This window comes from Pelecanus crispus, chromosome 9 (assembly GCF_030463565.1).
Source record: "Pelecanus crispus isolate bPelCri1 chromosome 9, bPelCri1.pri, whole genome shotgun sequence".
In the NCBI taxonomy this organism is placed as follows: Eukaryota; Metazoa; Chordata; class Aves; order Pelecaniformes; family Pelecanidae; genus Pelecanus; species Pelecanus crispus.
The window spans coordinates 42,493,940-42,515,314 of record NC_134651.1 but is presented as its reverse complement, the minus strand read 5'-3'; the positions used below and the strand labels follow the sequence as shown (position 1 = coordinate 42,515,314).

Below are 21,375 nucleotides of genomic sequence, written 5' to 3'. Positions count from 1 at the left end.
CAGCAGTTTCACAATACAGAATTGCAACAGCAGAAGGGCCCAATTAGCCCAAATTTGCCAACCTTACATTGAGCAAAAGTCTCACTGAAATTACACAAGATAAGAGAGCACAGGAAAGGGGACAACGTAGTAGACTACTGTAAGAAGCTTTTGTTTGTTAGTGATGTATCAGCAAGCCAGGCTCAATTACCCAACCGCGCTGGAATCAGCCACAGAGGTTCATCGGATTAACGCTCAAATAGTCGAGGTGCAAAAGCAGAGTCTTAAAATACTAAAAATGCTAAAACATTATTGCCTGAAGTTAACCAAAATTTCCATGTTCCCACACTTTGCTTTGCATGCATTTTACTTCCTCTGTTCTTCGCTATCACTTTGTTCCATGCAGATTACCGCACGGATCATTTTACCCGCATCAGAAAACTCACAATGGCAGAATCAACAGCAGAAAACCTATGAGCTCATCAAAATATGGGCCAGCCTAGAAGGGCACACATCAAAGACCAGCAGAGCAATTAAGTGTGGCAGGTTTATGACTCCTCTGGAATCAAAAAGCAAAACCAAAGAGCAGCGGTGACAAGCGCTCTTTAGTAATACCTGCGACTTGTCTAAGAACTGAAGCTTTCTGTTCTCACAGTTTAGAGAGGGAGGAGAAAAGACCCCAGCCAAGTGCAGATCTCAAGTTTTAACATTTCTCAGAAGAAACCAATGTCTCATCCTTTACAAGGAAAGAGACTTTGGTTTGTTTCAACATCAATAAAACACGAGCTTATGAATTCAGCGTAGTTTAGTTCCTGACACAAAACTACACCGCAATAAGGTAGTATTTGCCTGAAGGTGTCTTTACACCTCTACAGGAGACGGAGTGTCTAGGTAAAACGCATACTAAGAGGCAAATTTTTAACACCTTATTTCTTTGCTCACCTGTGTAATTAAATGGGTATCCTGGCCTCTCCTCACACAAAAGATCATTGGAAAAAAATGCAAAATGAGAAAGGCGACACGGCTGGCTCTTAGGTCGCTGCTTTCAATTCACCTTCCCTCTGTGCTTGCTGTTGTTATACAATGCTACAACACGAGTCCAAGACTCAAACTATCTTTTAAAATATGTTCTTGTTTATCTTTAAAGCAACCAAACAACAGCAGCAACCTACCTTACTCTCTCTATTCAAGCTAACGTGCAAAGGTACAGTAAAGACACCATTTACCATGCTAAAATCTCAAACAACTGGACAACAAACCTATGCAAGTTCAAGATCAGTTAGATTTATAAAATATTTATCCTTTACTTTCCTATCCTCTCCCAAGTATTTGGCACCTGACCTGCAACTTGTGATCAAAATTTTCCTTGTAAGTACTGCCAGAATGAATTTAAAAGAGCTTAAAGCAAACATATATATATAAAAAGAAAACCAGACACTCTTCCATCTTACACTACTGTAAGAAACTGAGGCTTGAATGCCACCTTCAGACATGCGCAACAAGTGAAGCAAGGCACTTATAACTATGGCTGGTCTCACTCCATTTCCAAGGGGTGCCCGTTTTCCAGTGTTTAGAACATCCACAGCGCGCAAAAAGCCAGAGCGTGAGCAGAAAAATCAATGTTTCAGCTGTGAACTTCTTGGACTGTTTAAACCAGCGGTTACCTTTAAGTCAACAGCAGATGTAGCACCCTTAGCACTGAATTTAGAGGAGATTACAACACAAAATATACTTAAGTTTTGGGTTTTCAGGGCAGAAAAGAGAATAAGCATGAGTACAGGTATGCAAACTAGAGAGGAAAAGAGGGGTTTTTCCCCATTCGTATCTTTCTCAGCTTTTGTACTTCAGCTGCAGTTCCTATAGCGATTCCACAAAGATGCAGCATACCTGATGCCGAATGCACCAGATATAGAAGAACAATGCAGCAATATTAACTAAATTACTGAAGAATGTTATAATTCAAGAAGCTACCTTGAACGGCAAAGTCAGAAAGCTTGGCATGCAAAATAAACCTATATCCTCTATCCCCTGAAATACAAAAACACTACGTATGATGTTAAAAAGCATGGAAAACAAGGAGGTAGCACACAGACACTGAGACTAAGACACTGAGGTGACTGGCTCAAGGCAAATTGATTCACTGAAAACAACATATTTTCTGTTTCTACTCTGGCTTTATGCATAACTTAACAATAATATCCAGCGTGGTTCAATTTAAACATACGAAGTTCTACTTTCCTAGTTTGCGTCATTAGCACCTTAGTGTGGGTGAAAAGTGGAATTTGTAGCAGAGTTCAGAAGCTTTACAATGTACTTTGCAAAGCTGTTTTATGACAAATAAGCCAGCATTCTTTAGGATTTTTAGCTCTTTCCAGTCTTGATTTTTTTATCTTCACAATTCACATATTGTGGACACTTACTGTTTTACAAATACACAGTGAATCCTGCAAAAATCCTGGAAAATGCTACAGCACAACGCCGTCGTTACAGGTGTTGTGCCAGGTGCTTCAGTCTGAGCAGCGCAAGAAATGTAAGAGCAAAAGCAATGTCGCACTGACAGACACGTGGGAAAGGAGATGCGGTCTGACTTTTTCTGAGCACATACACACAACCAGTATTTTATTGCAGCTTTGGGGAAAAAAAAAACATACGAGAAAGATCAATCACTAGCAACCTTTTTCTTCTCACACATCACATGATTAGTCTGCATAATCATATGTTTGATCTCTACCCACCTTCCCTGTGCAAAACACATTCTCAAAAGCAATGAGAAGCATTTTGCGCTCAAAATGAAGCACGAAAGCCGGTAGAATAATGCATGTGAAAATAAAGATTTAGGATGACAGAAGAGAACAATTAATAAAAAATAGCTACTACAATACTAACTTTTCTGTTCACTTTAAAACATCCTGACAGCTGCAGATGTTCCTACTAATCTTGAGAGCCAAGAAAAAAAGGATATTTATTTGGCAATGATGCTGCCTCAAATGTCACCCCCCCTCCTCCTCTCAAGAGTAGAGAAGCGCAGATCTCGGGAAGCTGAGTGAATCATTGGCCATTGTATGCAAACCCAGGAATCGGACAAAACACAAGACTTAAGCCAATGCAATCTTTGTTAACAGTCCTTAACAGATTCATAGTTATTGCCAACACAATTTGGCTTTTAATCTTAATTTGAACTATCTGCTCAGAGGACAAAACTCTGATTTTAGGCTCTTGTAACAAGCAAATTCTCCAACCCCAGAAACACGCGGCACGTCCTGGGAAACCATGGCTTATAAAAGAAGTGCTGACACTGCCCATCAGAAGAATGTGGCTGGAATGAATTAACTGGGAACGGCTGGCTCATCCACGCTCCGCCGCCGACGCTCCATCAGCATTGGGCACATCTATGTGCTGCCTGCACAGGGGAGCTGGGACACACAGGACACAACACGGGCCGGAGGCTGGGATAAAGGCAGTGCAGCCAGAGGCTGAAAAAACTCCGAAGAGGATGCTCTATATACTTCTGGTGTTCCTCTCTCATTAGGATTCAAACCGAAACAAAGCGTTATGCTTACCAGACAAACATAGTGCTTTAAAAATACACTGTGAAAGAACTGAAAAAAGGGGAGTTACATTCGGTGCACGCTACTAAAAGCTGTCTGCACGTGGATTTGGAAAACGAAAGGAAACCCCTGTGCCAAGCTCCATTTGTTAATTTGTTTACCGTGTACACAAAACTAAGTTTGCTCAGGTCCTTGACCTTTTAATGTTGCCTTTGAAAAGAATACAGTGTTACTGTAATTTAATCAGCAATAGGGAAGTCCATGCAGTTATGCATTTCCTAATAAAGTAGCCAATAATCTCAGAAATCCCATCACATTGTGCTTTAATAAAACCCGTAAGTAGAGTAAAATTGGGAATATAGATCAAGCTCTATCTGTAAAACAATACAGGTAAGCAGTCCTTGATTTCCAACTTGTATTTAAGATACAAACGTGATCTTTTCTCTCTCGCCAAACCCCTCCCGAGTATTTTTGCTCCTTCTCCTCCTCTCCCCCAAAATGCCTTGAACAGGCAAAAAGACGAAAACCACAAACCCTACTTCTACCAGTTCGATTTTCACTCCAGTTTTGCTGATGCACGTTTTTAAACCAACTTAGCACAGTCTGTTTATACTTAATTTTCACCCCTAACTGACACAATCAGCCCTTAAAAATGATCATCTGGGGAAGCGTTAAGCGAAGCGAACACGTCCTTGCCAACGGACGGAGGGAAAAAAGCCGAGCGAAACGCCGAGGTTACGGTGCGCATGCCGAATAAAGGTGTCTGGACGCGCTCGAGTGCCACATTTTAGGATCCACCTGGAAGCAACAGGCAACAAGCGAGGCAGCCGGCCCGCGGCGAGGGGAAGAGGCCGCCGGGCCGGGCCGGGCCGGGCCGGTCCATCCGCCGCAGCCCGGGACAGGCCGGCCCCGCCGCCGGAGCGAAGACCAGAGCGGCCCCGGGAGCACGGAGGGGTTCCGGGGCTGGAAGGGCGTGCGGGGCGAGGCGGGCCCCCCACCCGGAGCCGGGGGGCGACTGGCGAGGACGGGCCCAGCCCGGCGCCCCCCAACCCGCCCCGGGACTCGGCCCGGGCCCCCGGCAGCGCCCGGCCCTGTGCGAGCCGGGGCGGCCTGACGGCCCCGCTCCCGCCGCTGACGGCCCCGCTCCCGCCGCCGGGCCGCGGCCCCCGCCGGGCGGAGGGGACAGGAGGGCAGGGCACCGGGGGGGGCGGGGGGGAGGCACGGCGCGGGGAGCAGGGGAGGGACAGGGCGGTAACGGGGCGCAGGAGGGCCCCCAGCTCCCGCTCGCCAGTCAGGGGCGGGGAGCGGCGGCGGAGCCCCGGGGCAGCGGCCGCACGCACCTGGCAAGCGCCGCGGGAGCGGGCCGGGGCCGCCGGCGGGAGAGGGGCGGCCCGAGGGCGGAGGAGACGGGGGCGCACGGGACCCCGCCGGCAGCGCCAGCCCCACCTACCCCGGCCGCCGCCGCCGCCTCCTCCCGGTGCCGGGCCTGGGCCGCCGCTGCCGCCCACCACGTGACCGGCGGAGGGGGCGGGGCCCCGCCGGGCGCTTCCGGGTGCGGGGCGGAGGGCGCGCGAGCGCTTCCGGCGGCCGAACAATGCGGTTCCGAGTCGCCGTCCTGGGCTGCGGCGGCGGCGGCGGCTGTAGGTCCCGGCGGGCTGGCGGGGCGCGGGCGGCGGCCCCGGAGCGGGGTCCGGAGAAGGCCGCGGCTCCCGCTCCCCCTCCCGCCGCCGCTGCCGCCTCCGCCGCGGGCCGGGCTCGGCGGACGGCTCGGCCCGGCCGGGGGCGCGGCGGGTCGCGGGGCCGCCCGGGGGGCGCGGCCGGCGGCCGGGTCCGGCCCGGCGCTGGGGCGGCGCGGCCCCAGGCCCGGGCGGCGGCTGACGGCGGCTCTCCTCCCCTCTCTAGGTCCGTAGCCGGAGGCCGCGGCGGGCGCTGCGGTGGGAGCGGCCGCGGGTGCCAGCGGGGGGACTCGGCCCGGCGCTGCAGGTACGTGCGGCGTCCCCGCCTGCGGGAGCGGGAGCGGGAGCGGGGCCGGGCCGGGCCGAGCCGGGCGCAGGCAGCGGCGCCCGCTGCTTCCGAGGAGGGCGTCGCGTTTGGGGCGGCGGGCTGGGCTGTCCCGGATCGGCGTTGTCCCGGTTACCGGGAGGAAGGTGTGCGGGAGGCGCTGGCCATCCGCGGCCGGTAAAGGCGGTGGAAGCACCCGCTGGCAGCCGGGAGGTGCTGTGCGGAGAGCCCTGCCCGCTCGGCCCGCAGAACCAGAACTTAGGCTGGGGGCTCATTCGGTGGCTTTCTTGTTTTTCCCCTTGGAGAGCAGCAGTAGCGGACGCTGGACGTGCGTCAAGGCAAGTCACTTCTTTTCTCTTTTCGTTTTCTCACGACGCGACTCTTGTCGCCTGCCTGAGGAATGCTGCGTGGCTGCGCCACTTGTGTCTGGTCACCAGCGCAATGTAGCGTTACTGCGGCACGGGGACTTACGCGCTTACAAACTGCGTTTATGTTGTAGTACCCCAAGGTGGAAAAAACAGGCTCACGAGTAGGCTTCCTTCGTCATTTCCAAGAGCAAACGCAAAAAGAAACAGTTCGATAATGCCTGAAATTCACTGAAGATCTTACACGATGAGCTGTTGCTATCAGTTATACTTGCCAAAGGCTGTTCCCTCATAAAATGAAACGTTTTGCCCCAGAAATGGGGATGAGGCCGGCAGCACTGAAGACAGGATGACCAAGAGACTGTGGCGGCCCTACTTTCTGCACATTCAGCAGAACTGGTTGTACTGCAGCATGATGCCGCTCCTGTTTCCAAACTTTTTGTGGTCCCTTGTTTCCGAAGGCTTCTGAAATCCTTTTGTAACATTCGCACGCCATGTGCTGGAAGATGTACTTGATGGGCTGCAGTAGCGAGGAGGCCGTATCGCCAGATGATGTCTGAGTAGCAAATTGAAACCACCCTGATTATCAACAGATACTTCTAAAAATGCTCTTCTCTGAACCCTTGTCTTGTGTATTCATTCATTTACGCTAGGCATGACACCGTTCCTGCTGTGCACGCTGAGCTGATATTTCATGCCCCAAGAGAGCAGTATCTGCTTTTATCTATAAACTTCAAAGCTTTCTTTCAAGCTTTATGTGGTGTTTGTAATAGTTGTGAGGTGTAAGTTTTGCTTTGTTTTGTTATTTTATCTCACCAAATCTTGCATCATTTAGTCTCCTGTGATTTCTTCACTTCCTGCAATCCCAGTTCTCTGGCAGGATTGCGTGAACAGTGTTTCATCAAGAATCAGTGTAGTCTTATAAATTCTTAAAAGATAAAAGATTGATGCTCGTTTTATGGAAGATCCGCTGTTCTTCAGTCCAAATCTTATCAAACAAGAATGAACTTCCTAGAGGAGCAATCTTCTGAAAATGATGAGAAACAAGACTTCCTATGTTCCCCGGCTGTTCAAAAGAGGGAGCCTAGAGGCATGATTTATATAATGAGGGGCCATACGGAAGATTTTTCTTCTGTGATCTTTAAAAAAAAAAAAAAAAACCCAAAACAACACGCAGCAAACCAACCGCTGCAAAAAAAAACCCCAACTTAAAAGACAATCTAAAATGATGGATTAAACCCAGTGCCGCAGATACCACAAAGCTTGCGCGGTCCTTCCTGCTAGAAGACTGGCTTGGCGAAATTACAGTTACTTCCAATGAGACGACGTGCCATATATGAATATTCCTGCAAATTGTGGAGCGTCCTAGAGGAACTGTAGCCGTTGTTCTTGGACTGTAACTCTTGGGAGCAGTGTATGATGGATGCAGAAGGTTAAGAGGGATGTTTGTATGTCCAGCAGGTGCCAGGTTCTGTCTCATCTTGAATTCATTTGTTATGAAAGCTATTTAGATGTTAAAGGAAATCAAGAACCAAAAGCTAAAGGAACATCATTGTTATTTGGCAAAGACAAAATCTCTGAGGAGTTCTAATGTGGAAGCAAAGCTTAACAAGAGCTAAGGCTGCTAAACGTACTTCTGTGGTTTCCCTTTCAATTCCAGACAAGTAGTGCGGAAAACATCTTAACTCTTTAGGATACTGCTTCAGGAGAATTTCTGTTATATCACCTCTACTTTATATTCAAGCTGCATTAAATTAAAAAAAGGTAAAGATATTGTAAGGCGAGGTATAAACTTGGTTTTTTTTACTTTTAACTTGTAATGGACTTGAGTATTTATCTAGGATAAAACATAACATCTGATTAAACACACCCGTTCTATTACTACTTCAGACCCTTCTGACTTGCATTCTAGGAAACAAAAAAGTTCTCACTTTTTTTTTTCTTGCTGCTTTTCCTTAGGTGTGCCAAAATGTCAGAAAGATCAGATATTCTTCACTTCAAGTTTGACAGTTACGGGGATTCGATGTTACAGAAAATGAACAAACTGAGGGAAGAAAACAAATTTTGTGATGTCGTGGTCCATATAGATGACGTTGAAGTCCACGGGCATAAAATTGTATTTGCTGCTGGCTCTCCCTTTTTAAGAGATCAGTTCTTACTAAATGACTCGAGAGATGTGAAAATATCTATACTGCAGAGTTCGGAAGTGGGGAGGCAGCTGCTTCTATCCTGTTACAGTGGCATTCTGGAGTTCCCCGAAATGGAACTGGTAAACTATTTGACTGCCGCGAGCTTTCTGCAGATGAGCCACATTGTTGAACGGTGCACGCAGGCCCTCTGGAAGTTTATAAAACCGAAGCAGCCATTGGAGAGCAAGGAGTGTGAACAGCAAAGCGACTCCTCTGAGCTGAAGGACCACCAAGGAGACGATGACTCTCTGCAGCAAGACTCGCCTTGTATTCAGCCTTCGGAAGACAGTATGGACATGGAGGACAGCGATATTCAGATCATCAAGGTGGAGTCCATTGGGGAGGTAACAGAAGTTAGGAATAAGAAGGATCAGAACCAGTTTATTTCTTCTGAACAAACTGCACTGCATTCCTCAGAGCCTCAACACTTTCTTATCAACTCCACTGTTGAGAACAGAGCAAGCGAAATAGAGCAAAACCACCTCCACAACTATGCCCTTTCATACGCTGGCACTGATAACATCATTCTGGCCTCTAAAGATATGTTTGGGCCTAACAACCGAGGTATAGACAAAGGCCTCCAGTGGCACCATCAGTGTCCAAAGTGCACGAGAGTATTTCGGCATCTGGAAAACTACGCTAATCACTTAAAGATGCATAAACTATTTATGTGTCTACTCTGTGGCAAGACATTCACTCAGAAAGGCAATCTCCACCGGCACATGAGAGTGCACGCAGGCATCAAACCGTTCCAATGTAAGATCTGTGGGAAAACATTCTCTCAGAAATGTTCCTTACAGGACCATCTCAACCTGCACAGTGGGGACAAGCCCCATAAGTGTAACTACTGTGACATGGTTTTTGCGCATAAACCCGTTCTGAGGAAACATCTTAAACAGCTACACGGTAAAAATAGCTTTGACAATGCCAATGAAAGAAACGTTCAAGACATAACAGTGGACTTCGATTCATTCACATGTAGCGCTGCTACAGACAGTAAGGTCTGTCAGCAAGCTGATGCAAGCCAGGTACTGGATGCAGGGAAGCTGCCTCAGGCTGTGCTCAGTTTAAGAAATGATAGTACCTGCGTCAATTAAGCAATTAAAAAGAGCCCTCTGTAGGGATCGTGACTGAGAGGAGCAAAGAGTTGGTTTGGGCTCTTACCTAAACTAGTGGTATGCCCTGAAAGGCTACGGATGGATGGATGGATGGCGGGTTGGATTGCAAAACCTGGCAGGTCTTCAGCCATCGTTCGTAGTCTTACTCGATATTTTCTGTGAATAGCAATCTTCCTTCAGGTTTCTGTCTGTGTCTCTACTGTGGATTATGGGGTTAATTGTTTCATTTCTCTCTGATTAGGAGACTCAAGACTAACACCTTTTGAAAGACTGTTGCTGTGGGCTGCAAGTAAACCATCTGCTGTACAGTTAGAGGCCTCTCTGTGTCTGGGCAGATGGAGGAAAGAGCAAAGAGGACAAGTCTGTGAGATAACCCGATTTTTTTTTTTTTTTTTTAAAAAAGCACTGGATAACTGAAAGCACTCCATATAGTTAAATTTAAACTTACCTCTTGAAATTGTCTTTCTCTGATCTTACCCCTAGACCCCTACACTTGAAATGAAGTATTTTTGTGTCACTTTTTTGCCCTTTCTAAACTATTTCAAGAAACTTCTGCTGCCAGTCAATGCTATCTTAAAAGCTCTCAGGGTTTTTAACCTCGATATGCGTTATGAAAAGATAAAACCCTAAATGATTTGGCAGGGCTAGCTGATCATTGCATAGAACTGTTCAAAACGAGAATGAATTGCAGCTCTGGAATGTGAGAGGCCAGTGCCTGGAGTGCAAGTATGACCTATTTCTTACGCTGTCATACCTAGGATTTTTAAAGGGCACTTACAGTGTATGTACTGAGACAAGCTAAACACTTCAAAACTAAAAATTATCATCCATCTTCCATAAATTTTGTATCACGTAAGGCACAACAGTTGTTGGTTTTAGAGCAAAGCTGGAGTGGAGAAATACTGCTTTTTTGACACTGTGAAAGTAATCTGTTTTAAAAGCTGCAATGTATAACAACTCCATGCTTTTCCTTTTTTTTTCTCTTCCCCCCCCCCCCCCCTTAGTTCTTGTGTATCTCTCCTGGATATCTAATAAGGGCCGTATGTCAGTTAACTTGAAAAAAGAAACAAAAATACCTGCCATAAGAACATTAACAACGTAAAGTTTTTTGATTTCTTGGACATTCAAAGAATACTTTTTTTTTTAAGTGACCTGTATAGTTCATGACCATTAGTGTTTTACAGAGCCTAGGATGAGGTGTAGGTAGCACAATTTCCATAGGTTAATATATCAGCTATTGACTGTACTCAGCAATACCTCTTGTATACCGCCTTAAACATCAAATGTAGCGGGAATGGCATGTTAATTGGGATTCTGGGATTATACCGTATTGCTTCTCAAAAGTGCCGTGGAATTATCCGCATCCCAGTCAGGCTGAAAGTAACTGCTTTATCTAAGGAACACCATTCCCAGTAGAACTCTTATTACATTGAAGTGTAGCATAGACTAATAATCAAATGGCTGATCCTCGGTAGAGAACTGCTGTTTGTATTTGGAATAAGTATTTCTTCCAATGCAGCTCTTTTCCACAAGGTTTGCCATGAGGCTGAGATTATGCTTCCTACCTAAAAGTAGTACTGTTTGTGTGTCTGAATGAGGGGGTGGGGGTGAAAGGCTGCTATTGTATGGTTAAAAATGCTAAACAGGTATGACCAAAGGTGTGTTAGAGCAAAAAATGTTTTGTATGTAATTATCAAAAGTTGGTCTTGATCTTCAGATATGTGTGTGTGTGTAGGAGCCAGGATTTCCTTATGCAGACATTACACTGATGGACGATAAAAAGCGTTAATCTTGCAGAACGTTTTCAGAAATCCACATACTTTCAAGTAGAAAAGCAAGGTGATTCTGTGAATCGGTTTTTGCAATTGAGTTTTTAAACTACTGTACTTGACTGTTACGTGAACTATTAAATGGACAGCTATGAAGTAAGCAATGGAAATGGGGTCAGGCCATTACATCTTTCAAGTTGTAGCAGATATATTTAGGCATAAAATCTAACTATTTGGAACTTTTTAAAATTACTGTTCAGGTTCCTGGGGCAGAAAACAGGTTTGCATGGGAAGAAAAACTGTTTTTCCTCTTAAAGCAACCTGCTTTCAGAATTGTTTTGAGCTAAAACTGACCGTGACAGTTGCATCTGACACTTGCATTCTGTCTTCAGGCAGAATCTTCTGTATTGTTCAAACATTTTGGTAATGTACTATTTTCTATATGGAAATAAGTTATAGCGCTAATGTCAAAGCGAAGATAGACATGGAGAATAAGAGCTTGCAGAGCCAGGTCAACAGGCTGTAAGGGACTAGTGAACAATCTAACCAAATATGAATATGGACATGATAAGGAAAATGGTCTTCTGCCAGAGAAAGGAATAAAACTCTACAAATGCTAGAAAAAGTGGCAGCAAAATGGACAGTATTGAAAGCTTTGGCTATCTGGGAAGGTTTTTTCATGGAACCATGAAGCTGTAATGTTACTGGAAAGAGAATACAGCTTGTTGAAGTAGCCGCACATGACCTGAAGCTGATATGAAGAGACAAGGGGTTTCCTAAGAAACACAAAAAAAAAGATTTGGTCAAGATACATAGGTTTTCAACCCACCCTGTGCTGTGGTGGTGTCAACATCCGAGAAGGCTGAGACTGCTGGCCGTTGCATTAAAAGGCTGCTCATGGTCATTTGGTGAGACCGTGGCAGAAATAGGAAAAAGAAGACATGCAGAAGACTGCTTCTTCAGTGAAAATGGACGCATCTGTTGGATGAAAAGTGACTTCTTACTACTAATGTCTGTGCTTTTGGCCTGGCAAAAGGGTGCAGACCAAAAGATGTATGCGGGAGACGGCTGCATGGCTCCAGAAACACTGGAGATCTAAGAAGGCAATATGCTGATGGCACGGTGCAGAGTGCACTGGCGGTAGAGTTCATCTAACAGACAAGTGAAGAGTACAGAAGAGGTATTAGAAAAATCTGGCTAATGCTTCTCTGAATTACAGATTAACGTGGAACGAGAATTATTATAAATGGAATATACAGAGGCAGCTCGGTTATAGAATAAGATGAACTTATTTGTCCATGTATGTAAAATGTTGTTTTCATTGCAATGTTCCAATTAGTGAAAGATTAGATCCGTTGGTTGTTGCTACTGATGGTGCATATTCAGATGAGGACTATGGCAGTTATCATACTCTGTGTGTTAATGTGTAGAATACTATTTGCTGGTAAGTGGATAGTCTCACAACTTAATGTGCTGTACAACTTCCTGCATATCCTAAAAATAACTGAAGTCTATTACAAAAATATTTTAATAACTCCTTGAAAATATTAGGATTTTTTTTTATGTTGGCATTTTATTTATTTTTTTTTATCTAGAAGAAAATCTTAGCACTCTTAGGTTTACCAGAGGTTTAGGCTCACCACTTCAGATTCCGAGTGGTGGTAGCTTGTGTAGCATGTGTTGCTGCAGCGTATGGTGCAGCTGCACAGCCTCCTGTATAGATCAGGGATGAGTCTTTCCTTAATTTATTTTTCTTTTAGAAGACATGTTTTGCAAGTTAGTAACTGATAAAATTGAAGTGTCAGTCTTTTTCTCCCGTAGCTTTTTGGCAAAACTTACGATAGCTGCCGCTGAACTTTTGTTGAAATAACTTAAAACTGTGTGGGGCCGATTTTGGTTCTGGAGTCATTGGGAGGAGTAGAGGCGAGGAGGGGAGTATCGAAGTGCGATACGGACTGAAGCTGTTGAGAGAATCCGACACTCGTGCGAAGTCTTGATGTTTAGAAACAAAGGGGGGGGAAACAGTCGGCCCTCCTGACTTGGTAAGGGTTGAGACGGCAGAACGGACGTTTTTCCTTTGAGATTGTATAATCGACGGACTGAGCATTAGCTACCTCTTCAGTGACTGGGCAAAAGTCTTAGCCTAAGTATTATTACCAAAGCAGGCGGGTCGGTGGCTGCCGGAGCAGCTTCCTCCCCGCGCCGGGGCCGGGACGGTGGCCGGGGGAAGCCAGCTGCTCGGCCCGGCGGCGGTAGGGGCCGGCGGAGCGCCTTTCCCTCGGCGTCTTCTCGCCGGCGGCGGGGCGAGGAGGAGCCCCCCCGGGCAGCTGCCCCCCACCCCCCCGCCCCGAGATGCCTTACGGGGGCGGCGGCGGCGGCCCGGGGCGCCCCGGGCCCATACGTTGCTACCTCTACCGGACGTTTGGCGAGGCGCGCCCCGGTGTCGGTGCGGTGTCCCGCGGCGGCAGCCGCTGTAGCAGTGCCAAGTCTCCTAATAAACGTGCTGCTAACTCTGTCTCCCGCCGCCTCTCATTTCCCGCCGCGGTAACGGCGCCCGGGGCGGGGCGGGGAGGGAGGGGGGCGGAGGGGCGGGCGGCCGCGCGGGAGCCGCTTCCGGCGCCGCTGGCGGAAGGGGCGCGCGGGGGAAGCGCTTCCGGGGCGCTGCGGCACCGGCGGCGGAGCAGGCGGCGGCGGTGGGGACCGGCCGGGCCGCGGCCGGTGAGTGGGGCGGGCGGCGCCGCGGGGCCCGTCAGCCGCCGCGGGGGCGGGGGGAGCGAGGCCGCGGCTGGGCCCGGCCGGCGGGGGTGGCCTGGGCTCGGCGTGACTCTCCCCGGCGGTGTCGGTGCCGGTGTCGGTGCCGGTGCCTCCCCCGCGGGAACGGCGCCATGGCCGCGGACTCGGAGGTGCTGCACTTCCAGTTCGAGCAGCAAGGGGATGCCGTGCTGCAGAAGATGAACCTCCTGCGGCAGCAGAACCTCTTCTGCGACGTCTCCATTTACATCAACGACACGGAGTTCCAGGGGCACAAGGTGATCTTCGCCGCCTGCTCCACCTTCATGAGGGATCAGTTTCTGCTCAATCAGTCCAGGCAGGTGCGGATCACCATCCTGCAGAGCGCCGAGGTGGGCAGAAAGCTGCTGCTCTCCTGTTACACGGGGGCTCTGGAAGTCAAAAAGAAGGAGCTGCTGAAATACCTCACCGCCGCGAGTTACCTCCAGATGGTTCACATCGTGGAGAAGTGTACCGAAGCTCTGTCGAAATACTTGGAAATCGACACTTCCATGGAGAACGGTAATCAGGCTGCGGAGAGGTGTCACTCCTCGGACGCCGAACTGAGGAACGGGGATGACGTTTTAGAGAAAGACTGTGAAATAATCGAGATCTCTGAGGACAGCCCAGCGAACGTGGAATGCCCAGTGAAACAGGAGAAGGGGGACGTCTCGCGGCCTGCAGTGCAGAGCTTGGTCTCGGAAAGAAAGGACGCAAAAACCCCAGAAATATCAACAGTTGAAATCGGATACAAGGACGATGAAATCTGTATCTTCAGAATGGATTCTATGAGCGTAGCGAACATAGAAAACGATCATTTTCCTCAGCCTTGCACTTCCTCTAAAACAAACTTATATTTTCCAGAAACCCAGCATTCCTTGATAAATTCTACAGTCGAAAGCAGAAATACAGAAATGTCAGGAAATCACTTTCAGGCTTTTGTCAGCGACAATCCAGAAGGGACTTCTAGTCTGATGAATGGGTTCCAGAGCCTGGAGGATTCCGGCAATTCGTGGCGGCACCAATGTCCCAAGTGTCCGAGGGGATTTCTGCATCTTGAGAACTATCTCAGACACCTCAAAATGCACAAACTCTTCTTGTGTTTGCAGTGCGGCAAAACATTTACGCAAAAAAAGAATCTCAACAGACACATCCGAGGGCACATGGGCATCCGCCCCTTCCAGTGCATGGTGTGCTTGAAGACCTTCACTGCCAAAAGTACGCTTCAGGACCACCTGAATATACACAGCGGTGACAGGCCCTACAAGTGTCATTGTTGCGACATGGACTTTAAACACAAGTCTGCTCTTAAAAAGCACTTAACTTCTGTTCACGGAAGGAGTAGCAGCGAAAAGCCAAACCTGAACACTATTACAAAAGTTAAAATAGACTATGATTAACAGATGGGCAGATGTGGAGCCAGGCTCCACAAAAAGCTCCTGCCTAGTGAAATTCTAGATTAAATTCTAGACACAGATCCCCATGTAATGGAGAGAAGCACAAATATGTCACCGGTGATCAGAGACAGGCCTTGCGAGCAGCAAACTTGCCTGCTGTATTAAGGTTGCTATTGCTGTAAGTGCAAAAAAGGTGTTTACTAGCTGAAAGTAATCCGCAAAATATGGGAAATTATTTCATACTTCTGTTATCCTGGATGCATTCTGATCCCTCTCCCCCCAGTTATGTTTTGCACTCCCCTGTTTCAAGAGCAGGCACTGCTGATTTTCAAATCGTTACTGATACTGCAATAAGCTGAAGGCTGAGCCGTGATGTTCCTGATCTGTAACAGCTAAGGAAAGGGGATGTTTGTATTTATTCAGCAAATCGGTCATTCCCACCCAGTTCACGAACCATTTATGGTGAAATCATCTCCTTACTTGCCCAAACTTTGCTAGATCTTTCAACAGAAACAAGGCACGTTTTCATAGTCAAGTCTATGATACTTAAGAAAGAACACACAACAAACAAAAAATAGTCAAGGAAGCTTTCAGATTGCCTCTTGCAAATAGAGAATTGGTAAAAGAGAAAGAAACATACGGTATTGCCTTGCAGCTCATTTCTAACTGGAGTCTCATTAGAATGACTTGCGTTCAGTTTCATGAATGGGTTCTGAATTTTTCTAAACTTCTTTCTTCTGATCATTTTTTCTCTCTCACACCAGTGTTTTGCACCTGTATTTGACTAATTCCAATTAAGTTAGTCCTGTTTGTCGAGTTGTAACATTTGCCTTTGTTTTTTTACATATCCTAGATACATACACTAATGTGAAAAATTAAGCTGTGTGCTGTTACGTAATAGCAGTTTCTAGGTTAATTTTGGAAAACAATCCTTTGTATCTTATTAGGATCGGCTTAGATATAGAGGTCTTCTCATACTCTAATTCTGTGATACAGTAAAACAGTAACTATGTGTGTTTGGATAGGTGTGTTTGTACTTTGTCAAAGGTCATTTCAGTTTCATCGCAAGCATCGAAAGCCCTGTAACGCAGAATCTTTATCCTGTACCTGTCTTTGACTGGTATATGTTTCTTCCACTTAATGTGATATGAATAAAGAGTCAATTCCGTTGTTAATATGAGATAATGGTACTTACGGTAGATTCTCTCCAATTAGCAAAAAGCACTAGTTCTTAATCTTGTCTGTATCACCAGGGTACACTTTCCTTCACATTTCAGAAGTGCTGTTACAAAGTTCTTGCTCTGCGTCCAGAAGTCTGGCCCGTGTGCTCAAACCTGGCTGGTTTTAAAATACAAGACAATATTTTTTTAATGTCAGTTACCAGGTTTCACTGGCTTTCTTTCCCTGTGTCTGTGAGTGTACCAGCCATTGTTTGGGGGTTTATTTATCAGCTACGTGAGCGGTTAGGCGTGTAGAATATCTGCCGTGCAGCTTCCTGTTGTTATCTGTAATAGGCCTGCCCAGCTGTGCCAGCGTTATTACTGCCTTCACCTATTGGAGATTGCAGTTGAAGAGCTTTTAGCAACTTGTTTCATGAGGTTTTTTTTTAAGCTTTTCATCTAATATTATTAACACTTAAAGTACATACTAGTTGGATCACAGCAATATTTGCAGGTCCCAGTTCATGCTAGGCCTTGTTGTGGTAGGCAGCATACGGCTTCCTCAAAAACCCTGTGATCTGAGTGGGCAAGCAGTGTGTTCTGAAGCTGAGCACGCCACTAGTGCCCTATTCCTCCAAAAATTCACAAAAATGTCTGACTTTTACATAGACAGTTGACTTGTGAAGGACTCCACTGTATGGGAGCGTTGGAAAGGCGTGCGTGCCAAGTCTGCATACTGGGGTGTCCCTATGAATAATGACAGAAATGACACCCCCAGAGTAAGTAGCCAGTGTAACGTGTATTAAAATCAGCTGGTTTATCCGGTACTTTAAGCATAAGGCCCAACCTTTCACAGTCTCTGCTATTTTTTCATATTAAAAGTTGATAATTTGCTTTATTTCGGTGATTTTTAACTACAGTAATGATGACAATTACTATAATTAAAAGGTTTGGGAGTCATTTATGGTGCGACTGCCTGACATTTTGCAAAAAAATTGCATTTTGTAGCATTGTGTTCTGTTTGCATTCATTAGTCTGTCACTGTTTACAGCCTTTTTGACCTTGTGATTAGTACTGTTTGCTTGTTTTTCACAGAATACTATTAATTTTGGATTCTTATTTGCATAAAAATTGAGTCTGATTTTTCAAAAGGATGCTAATACCTGCACTTGCCCCTACTGTATTTACAGATGTTAACTTGGGTATACGTACAGGTTTCTATGTAGCTTTTCATTTGTGTCTACAGGGTTACTTAGTTACTTAAAATAAACTCCTTCACCCTTGGAAGAGGTCATAAAACAAGAAAAAGGTTTACTTCCCTCCCCCCCATCCTTTTTACATTGGGCTGCTATTACTGTAGTTCAGTAAGTAAATGTATTGTGCATTTATGGGACAGATTTGGTTCAACTGTGCTTAAATTTGTTCAGTTAATATACGTTTTTGGCAGGTGTATGATTATCATTGATAACACTTCAAGAGATCATTCCTTGGTTTTTGTTTGACTGCTTTTTATAGATGTGCGCATGGTATCTCCCCGAGTGTCAAAGGGGAAACAGAGGCTGATCTTTTGAAGCGCATCCTCTGTGGGAGCAGGATCGCGAGTTATTTTGGTTTGCTGTTGTATTGCATGTAAACGTGAGAGGCAGTTGTGTTGTGTGGGGGGCCAAGAGCATGTTCTGTTCAGTGGCTACAGTGTCTTGGTAAGCTTTATGAACAAAACCCAATTTTGTGCACATGTTCACATTGGTGTTTCCTCTCCCCTGTCCATACATGTAACCACTTGTCCTGTCATAACACAATAAATGAAATGCAAACAAGACATTGTTTCAGAAATACATGCTTTCTTCTAATCAGTTAAATAATTCTCTGCATACCTTAGTATTTACTATTTTGGCTTGCTATGGTGAGTAAACAAGACGTTGTAGACGAAATACGGTGTTCAAGTGGCAGCCATTTAGTAACACGGGTTTTTTGTCCTTCAGAAGGGTCTGTCAGCAGCGCCTACTTGTCAGATGAATGCTTTCTCCTCAGAAACCACGACTCTGTGCCGCCTCGGCCTTGACTAAAAGACCTGTTTTCATCTTTGTGAGTGACCAGAGAAATGAGGTGCAGCCCCCGCGGCTTTTCTCTGTGGTGGCCCGTGGTGAAGCAGCAGCCCGGGCGCCGCCACACCGCCTTTGTACCGTGCCGGCCCTGAGGCGGCCTCCTGGGGCCCGCGGCCTCTGTGTGGCGGCTTCGCCCCTCACCTCACCTCCTCGGGAGGCCGTGGCGGGCGGCAGCGGGACAAGCGACGTGCGCCAGAGACGGCCTCCAATCCCTTCATCCTAATGAGCGCTAGTAATGATAAAGTAACTGATTGAAATTTAAAAAGGGAAAATAAATCATCGACGCTAGCGGCGAAGACGGGGCGCCGCGCGTCGACGCGCCGCTGAGGCGCCGCTGAGGCTCGGCGCGACGCCAGGGGGCGCTGGCGGCGGCGGCAGGGGCCGCTCTGCCACGCTGTCTCTATGGCTGCGCCTTCCCCCATGGCGGCGGCGCCCACTCGAGGGCGCCTCTGTGCGGCCGTCTCTATGGTACCTCCCCCGGCCGGCTCCCATCATGCCCCGCGGCACGCCCCCGCCCTCCCGCCGCCGCGGTCACGTGCTGGGCGGTGGCGGGCGCGGCGCGGCGCGGCCGTTGGGCTCTCGCGCGGCGGCGGGCGGGTCTCGCGAGAGGGGGCGGGGCGGCGCTCCCGGCTGTCAGCGCGATGAGGAGGCGCCGCCGAGGCCCCCGCCGCTGCCTCCGCCGGGCCGCGCCGCGCTGCCCGCCCCATGGCGTGTGAGAGGCCGGGGCCGCCGCCTGCTCCCGGCCCCGCCGCCCGCGCCTCGCAGGTAGGAGCGGGCTGGGCGCGGGGGGGGGGGGCGGCCGGCGCGGGGGACGCGGTGACCCGGCGGGGCCCCGCCCGCCTTCCCCCCCCTCCCCCCCTCCTCCTCCCCCGCCTCCCGGCGCTCTGCGGGGTCCCGGCGCTGCGGAATCCGGGCGGGGAGCGGGGCCGGGCCTCGCCCGCCGAGCGCGGCCTGTCAGCGCCCCCGCCCCGCCGGGGACCGGCTGCGGCGCGGGGGAGGGGGGCTGCCGGGCTCCCCCCCCCCCCCCCCCCCGGCGCTAGGCCGCTGGGCCAGCCGGGGGACGCGGGGCAGCCATTTGGTGGCGGCTCCGAAATGCCGGCGAGAGCCGGGGCCGGGCACAGGTGCGCGGCCGGCGGCTGCTGACAGCGGGCTGGCGGCGGGGGGCGAGGCTGCGGGGAGACCGGCGGGGCCGCTCCGCGCTCCCTTGCGCCGGCAGCGGCGAACGTAGGGCGGCGAGGCCGCCGGTCCCCTCCCTGGCAGCTCCTTCGGGACGCCGCAGCAGCCTGCTCCGTGGTGTCCTGCGGGACGAAGGAGAATTGCACCGGTATCATGAGTATTCCCGCTCTTGTGGAGCTGTGCTGTAGGGTAATGGTGGAGAAGAGTCATGGTGGAAAACAGGCCCGAGAACCTGCACCCATCATGTCACCTTTAAAGTGTCTTAAAAAAGCAAAACAAGCGAGGGGGAAGAGCGCGTCTTGGTTCTGCTGACGCTTGGGGTGCGCTGAGGGTTTTAAGCGAGGCGTGGAAGTCGGCACAAAGCGTAGGAAAGGGCAGCAATGAGATTGGGGAGCGCCGAGTACTCGGTTACAGCCGGGGTTCAAAGTGGAATGGCTTGTGTCTTTAATGAGAGAAAATAATGACCGAGTTTAGGCTGACAACCAGGAAAATTTCTGACGTAGGGCTGTTTCACTTCAAGTGCAAACTGAAGATTTTGGTTGGGTCTAATTGTAATTCCTGTAGCTACTCTGGCGACCGTTCTTTCATGCCCATCACAGCTGTATCATAATGTTGAAACAAAAATTGAAAACAGCCCTTCAGATTGCAAGGGCGTAAATTTGTAATTGTGGCAGAAAAGATTTTATCATTTATGGTTAGACTGGATGATCTTAAAGGTCTTTTCCAACCTAAACGACTCTATGATTTTAAATGAGAACCAACAAGTACGGTTGTAAATCTTCTGAATCAAAATACTGTTATTTGACCTTTGGTCTGTATTAAATATCTCTGGAAAGTCTAAAAATGAAGCTTGTGTTGCTAGTGGAAGTACTATGTGGTGAAGCACTGAATTCTTAGGTTTTGTAATTAATCACTTTCCCGAGACCTGCATGCGTTTTTAATGAACTTTTTCTTGTTTCTGCAATGTAAGCAAAGCTTTCCACAAGAAAAGGTTTCTTATTAACTCACGTTCCGGTCTTGTTTGGGGTCATGGCCATCTCTCTCAAAAATATTAAATTCCAACAGTTTTACTAACCTTGAGGTGTCTCAAACTTAAGTCCTAGTCTTGAGTATTGATCTTTGTTATTTAAAGCTTTGTTGATTTACAATAGATAGAATATTTACAGTATCCAGAGGGTAATAGCTAGCAGCATTTTTGTTAGGTGTACGTTACATTTTGTTTGGCAAGATTTTGTATACCCCTTAATGGGATGAATAGAAGTGGTCTCTCCTTACTGACTGGGCATTCCTAATGAAAGGAGAAAAAAAAAAAATCTGTATCCGTGGGCATATTAAGCTAGTCTGTACAAACTTTAAAAAGGCTTTCCGACTCTGATGGAACCCTTTGTTTTCTTGCCAATGTCTCAGAATGGAATTGGTATTTTATTAAAATTATTTGAAAAATGTTAGAATACGGAATTTCTCTTTTGTAAAATGTATAGTTGAAGCATGGAGGTCGTGATTAAAAAAAAAGGCATGGGGAACTAATACATGAGAGTCCTTGTTCTCTGAAAATATTAATGAAGAGTAAGGAGTTCTTTAGTGTATCTCTTCTTGAAGTAATTGTGTCAAAATAGATCTGCTTAGAGATAGCTTCCCTTTCTTTGCATTTTGACTGATTTCGGTGGCAAAGAAAATTTTTCATTTATTTGCCCTTCAGTTAGTCCTGAAAAGTCAATACTGTTACAGGAGCTGAATTGGTATCAAGCTTGTGGCAAGGACAAACTCTCCTTTCAGTGACACCTACGAAACACACAAAA

General features: G+C 47.7%; 4 protein-coding genes across 8 annotated transcripts in view; 3 read left to right on the top strand and 1 right to left on the bottom strand.

Annotated features, from left to right (window-relative positions):
* Window positions 1–4,896, bottom strand: part of RABGAP1 (RAB GTPase activating protein 1) — a 75,949-nt gene extending 71,053 nt beyond the window's left edge. For both annotated transcript variants that reach the window (XM_075716997.1, XM_075716998.1), the window contains exon 1: window positions 4,868–4,896. The gene's annotated coding sequence lies outside the window, so the exon portion shown is untranslated. The remainder of the gene's footprint in view (window positions 1–4,867) is intronic.
* Window positions 4,897–5,121: 225 nt separating this feature from the next.
* Window positions 5,122–10,179, top strand: ZBTB26 (zinc finger and BTB domain containing 26). Its single transcript, XM_075716729.1, has 2 exons — window positions 5,122–5,510; window positions 7,853–10,179. Exons 1-2 carry the CDS (start codon window positions 5,122–5,124, stop codon window positions 9,177–9,179), a joined length of 1,716 nt encoding a protein of 571 aa, XP_075572844.1. The 3' UTR covers window positions 9,180–10,179.
* A 3,674-nt stretch (window positions 10,180–13,853) lies between these two features.
* On the top strand, window positions 13,854–18,093 carry ZBTB6 (zinc finger and BTB domain containing 6). The gene has a single exon (XM_009483182.2). The coding sequence runs from the start codon at window positions 13,855–13,857 to the stop codon at window positions 15,136–15,138; it is 1,284 nt and encodes a 427-aa protein (XP_009481457.2). The 5' UTR covers window position 13,854; the 3' UTR covers window positions 15,139–18,093.
* Window positions 18,094–19,136: 1,043 nt separating this feature from the next.
* Window positions 19,137–21,375, top strand: part of RC3H2 (ring finger and CCCH-type domains 2) — a 28,749-nt gene continuing 26,510 nt past the window's right edge. For all 4 annotated transcript variants that reach the window (XM_075715992.1, XM_075715991.1, XM_075715993.1 and 1 more), the window contains exon 1: window positions 19,137–19,165. The gene's annotated coding sequence lies outside the window, so the exon portion shown is untranslated. The remainder of the gene's footprint in view (window positions 19,166–21,375) is intronic.

Coding starts and splice junctions, on each gene's coding strand:
- ZBTB26 (XM_075716729.1), top strand. CDS start 5,122: ATGCGGTTCCGAGTCGCCGTCCTGGGCTGCGGCGGCGGCGGCGGCTGT. Junction 5,511..7,852: donor GACTCGGCCCGGCGCTGCAG/GTACGTGCGGCG, acceptor GCTTTTCCTTAG/GTGTGCCAAAATGTCAGAAA.
- ZBTB6 (XM_009483182.2), top strand. CDS start 13,855: ATGGCCGCGGACTCGGAGGTGCTGCACTTCCAGTTCGAGCAGCAAGGG.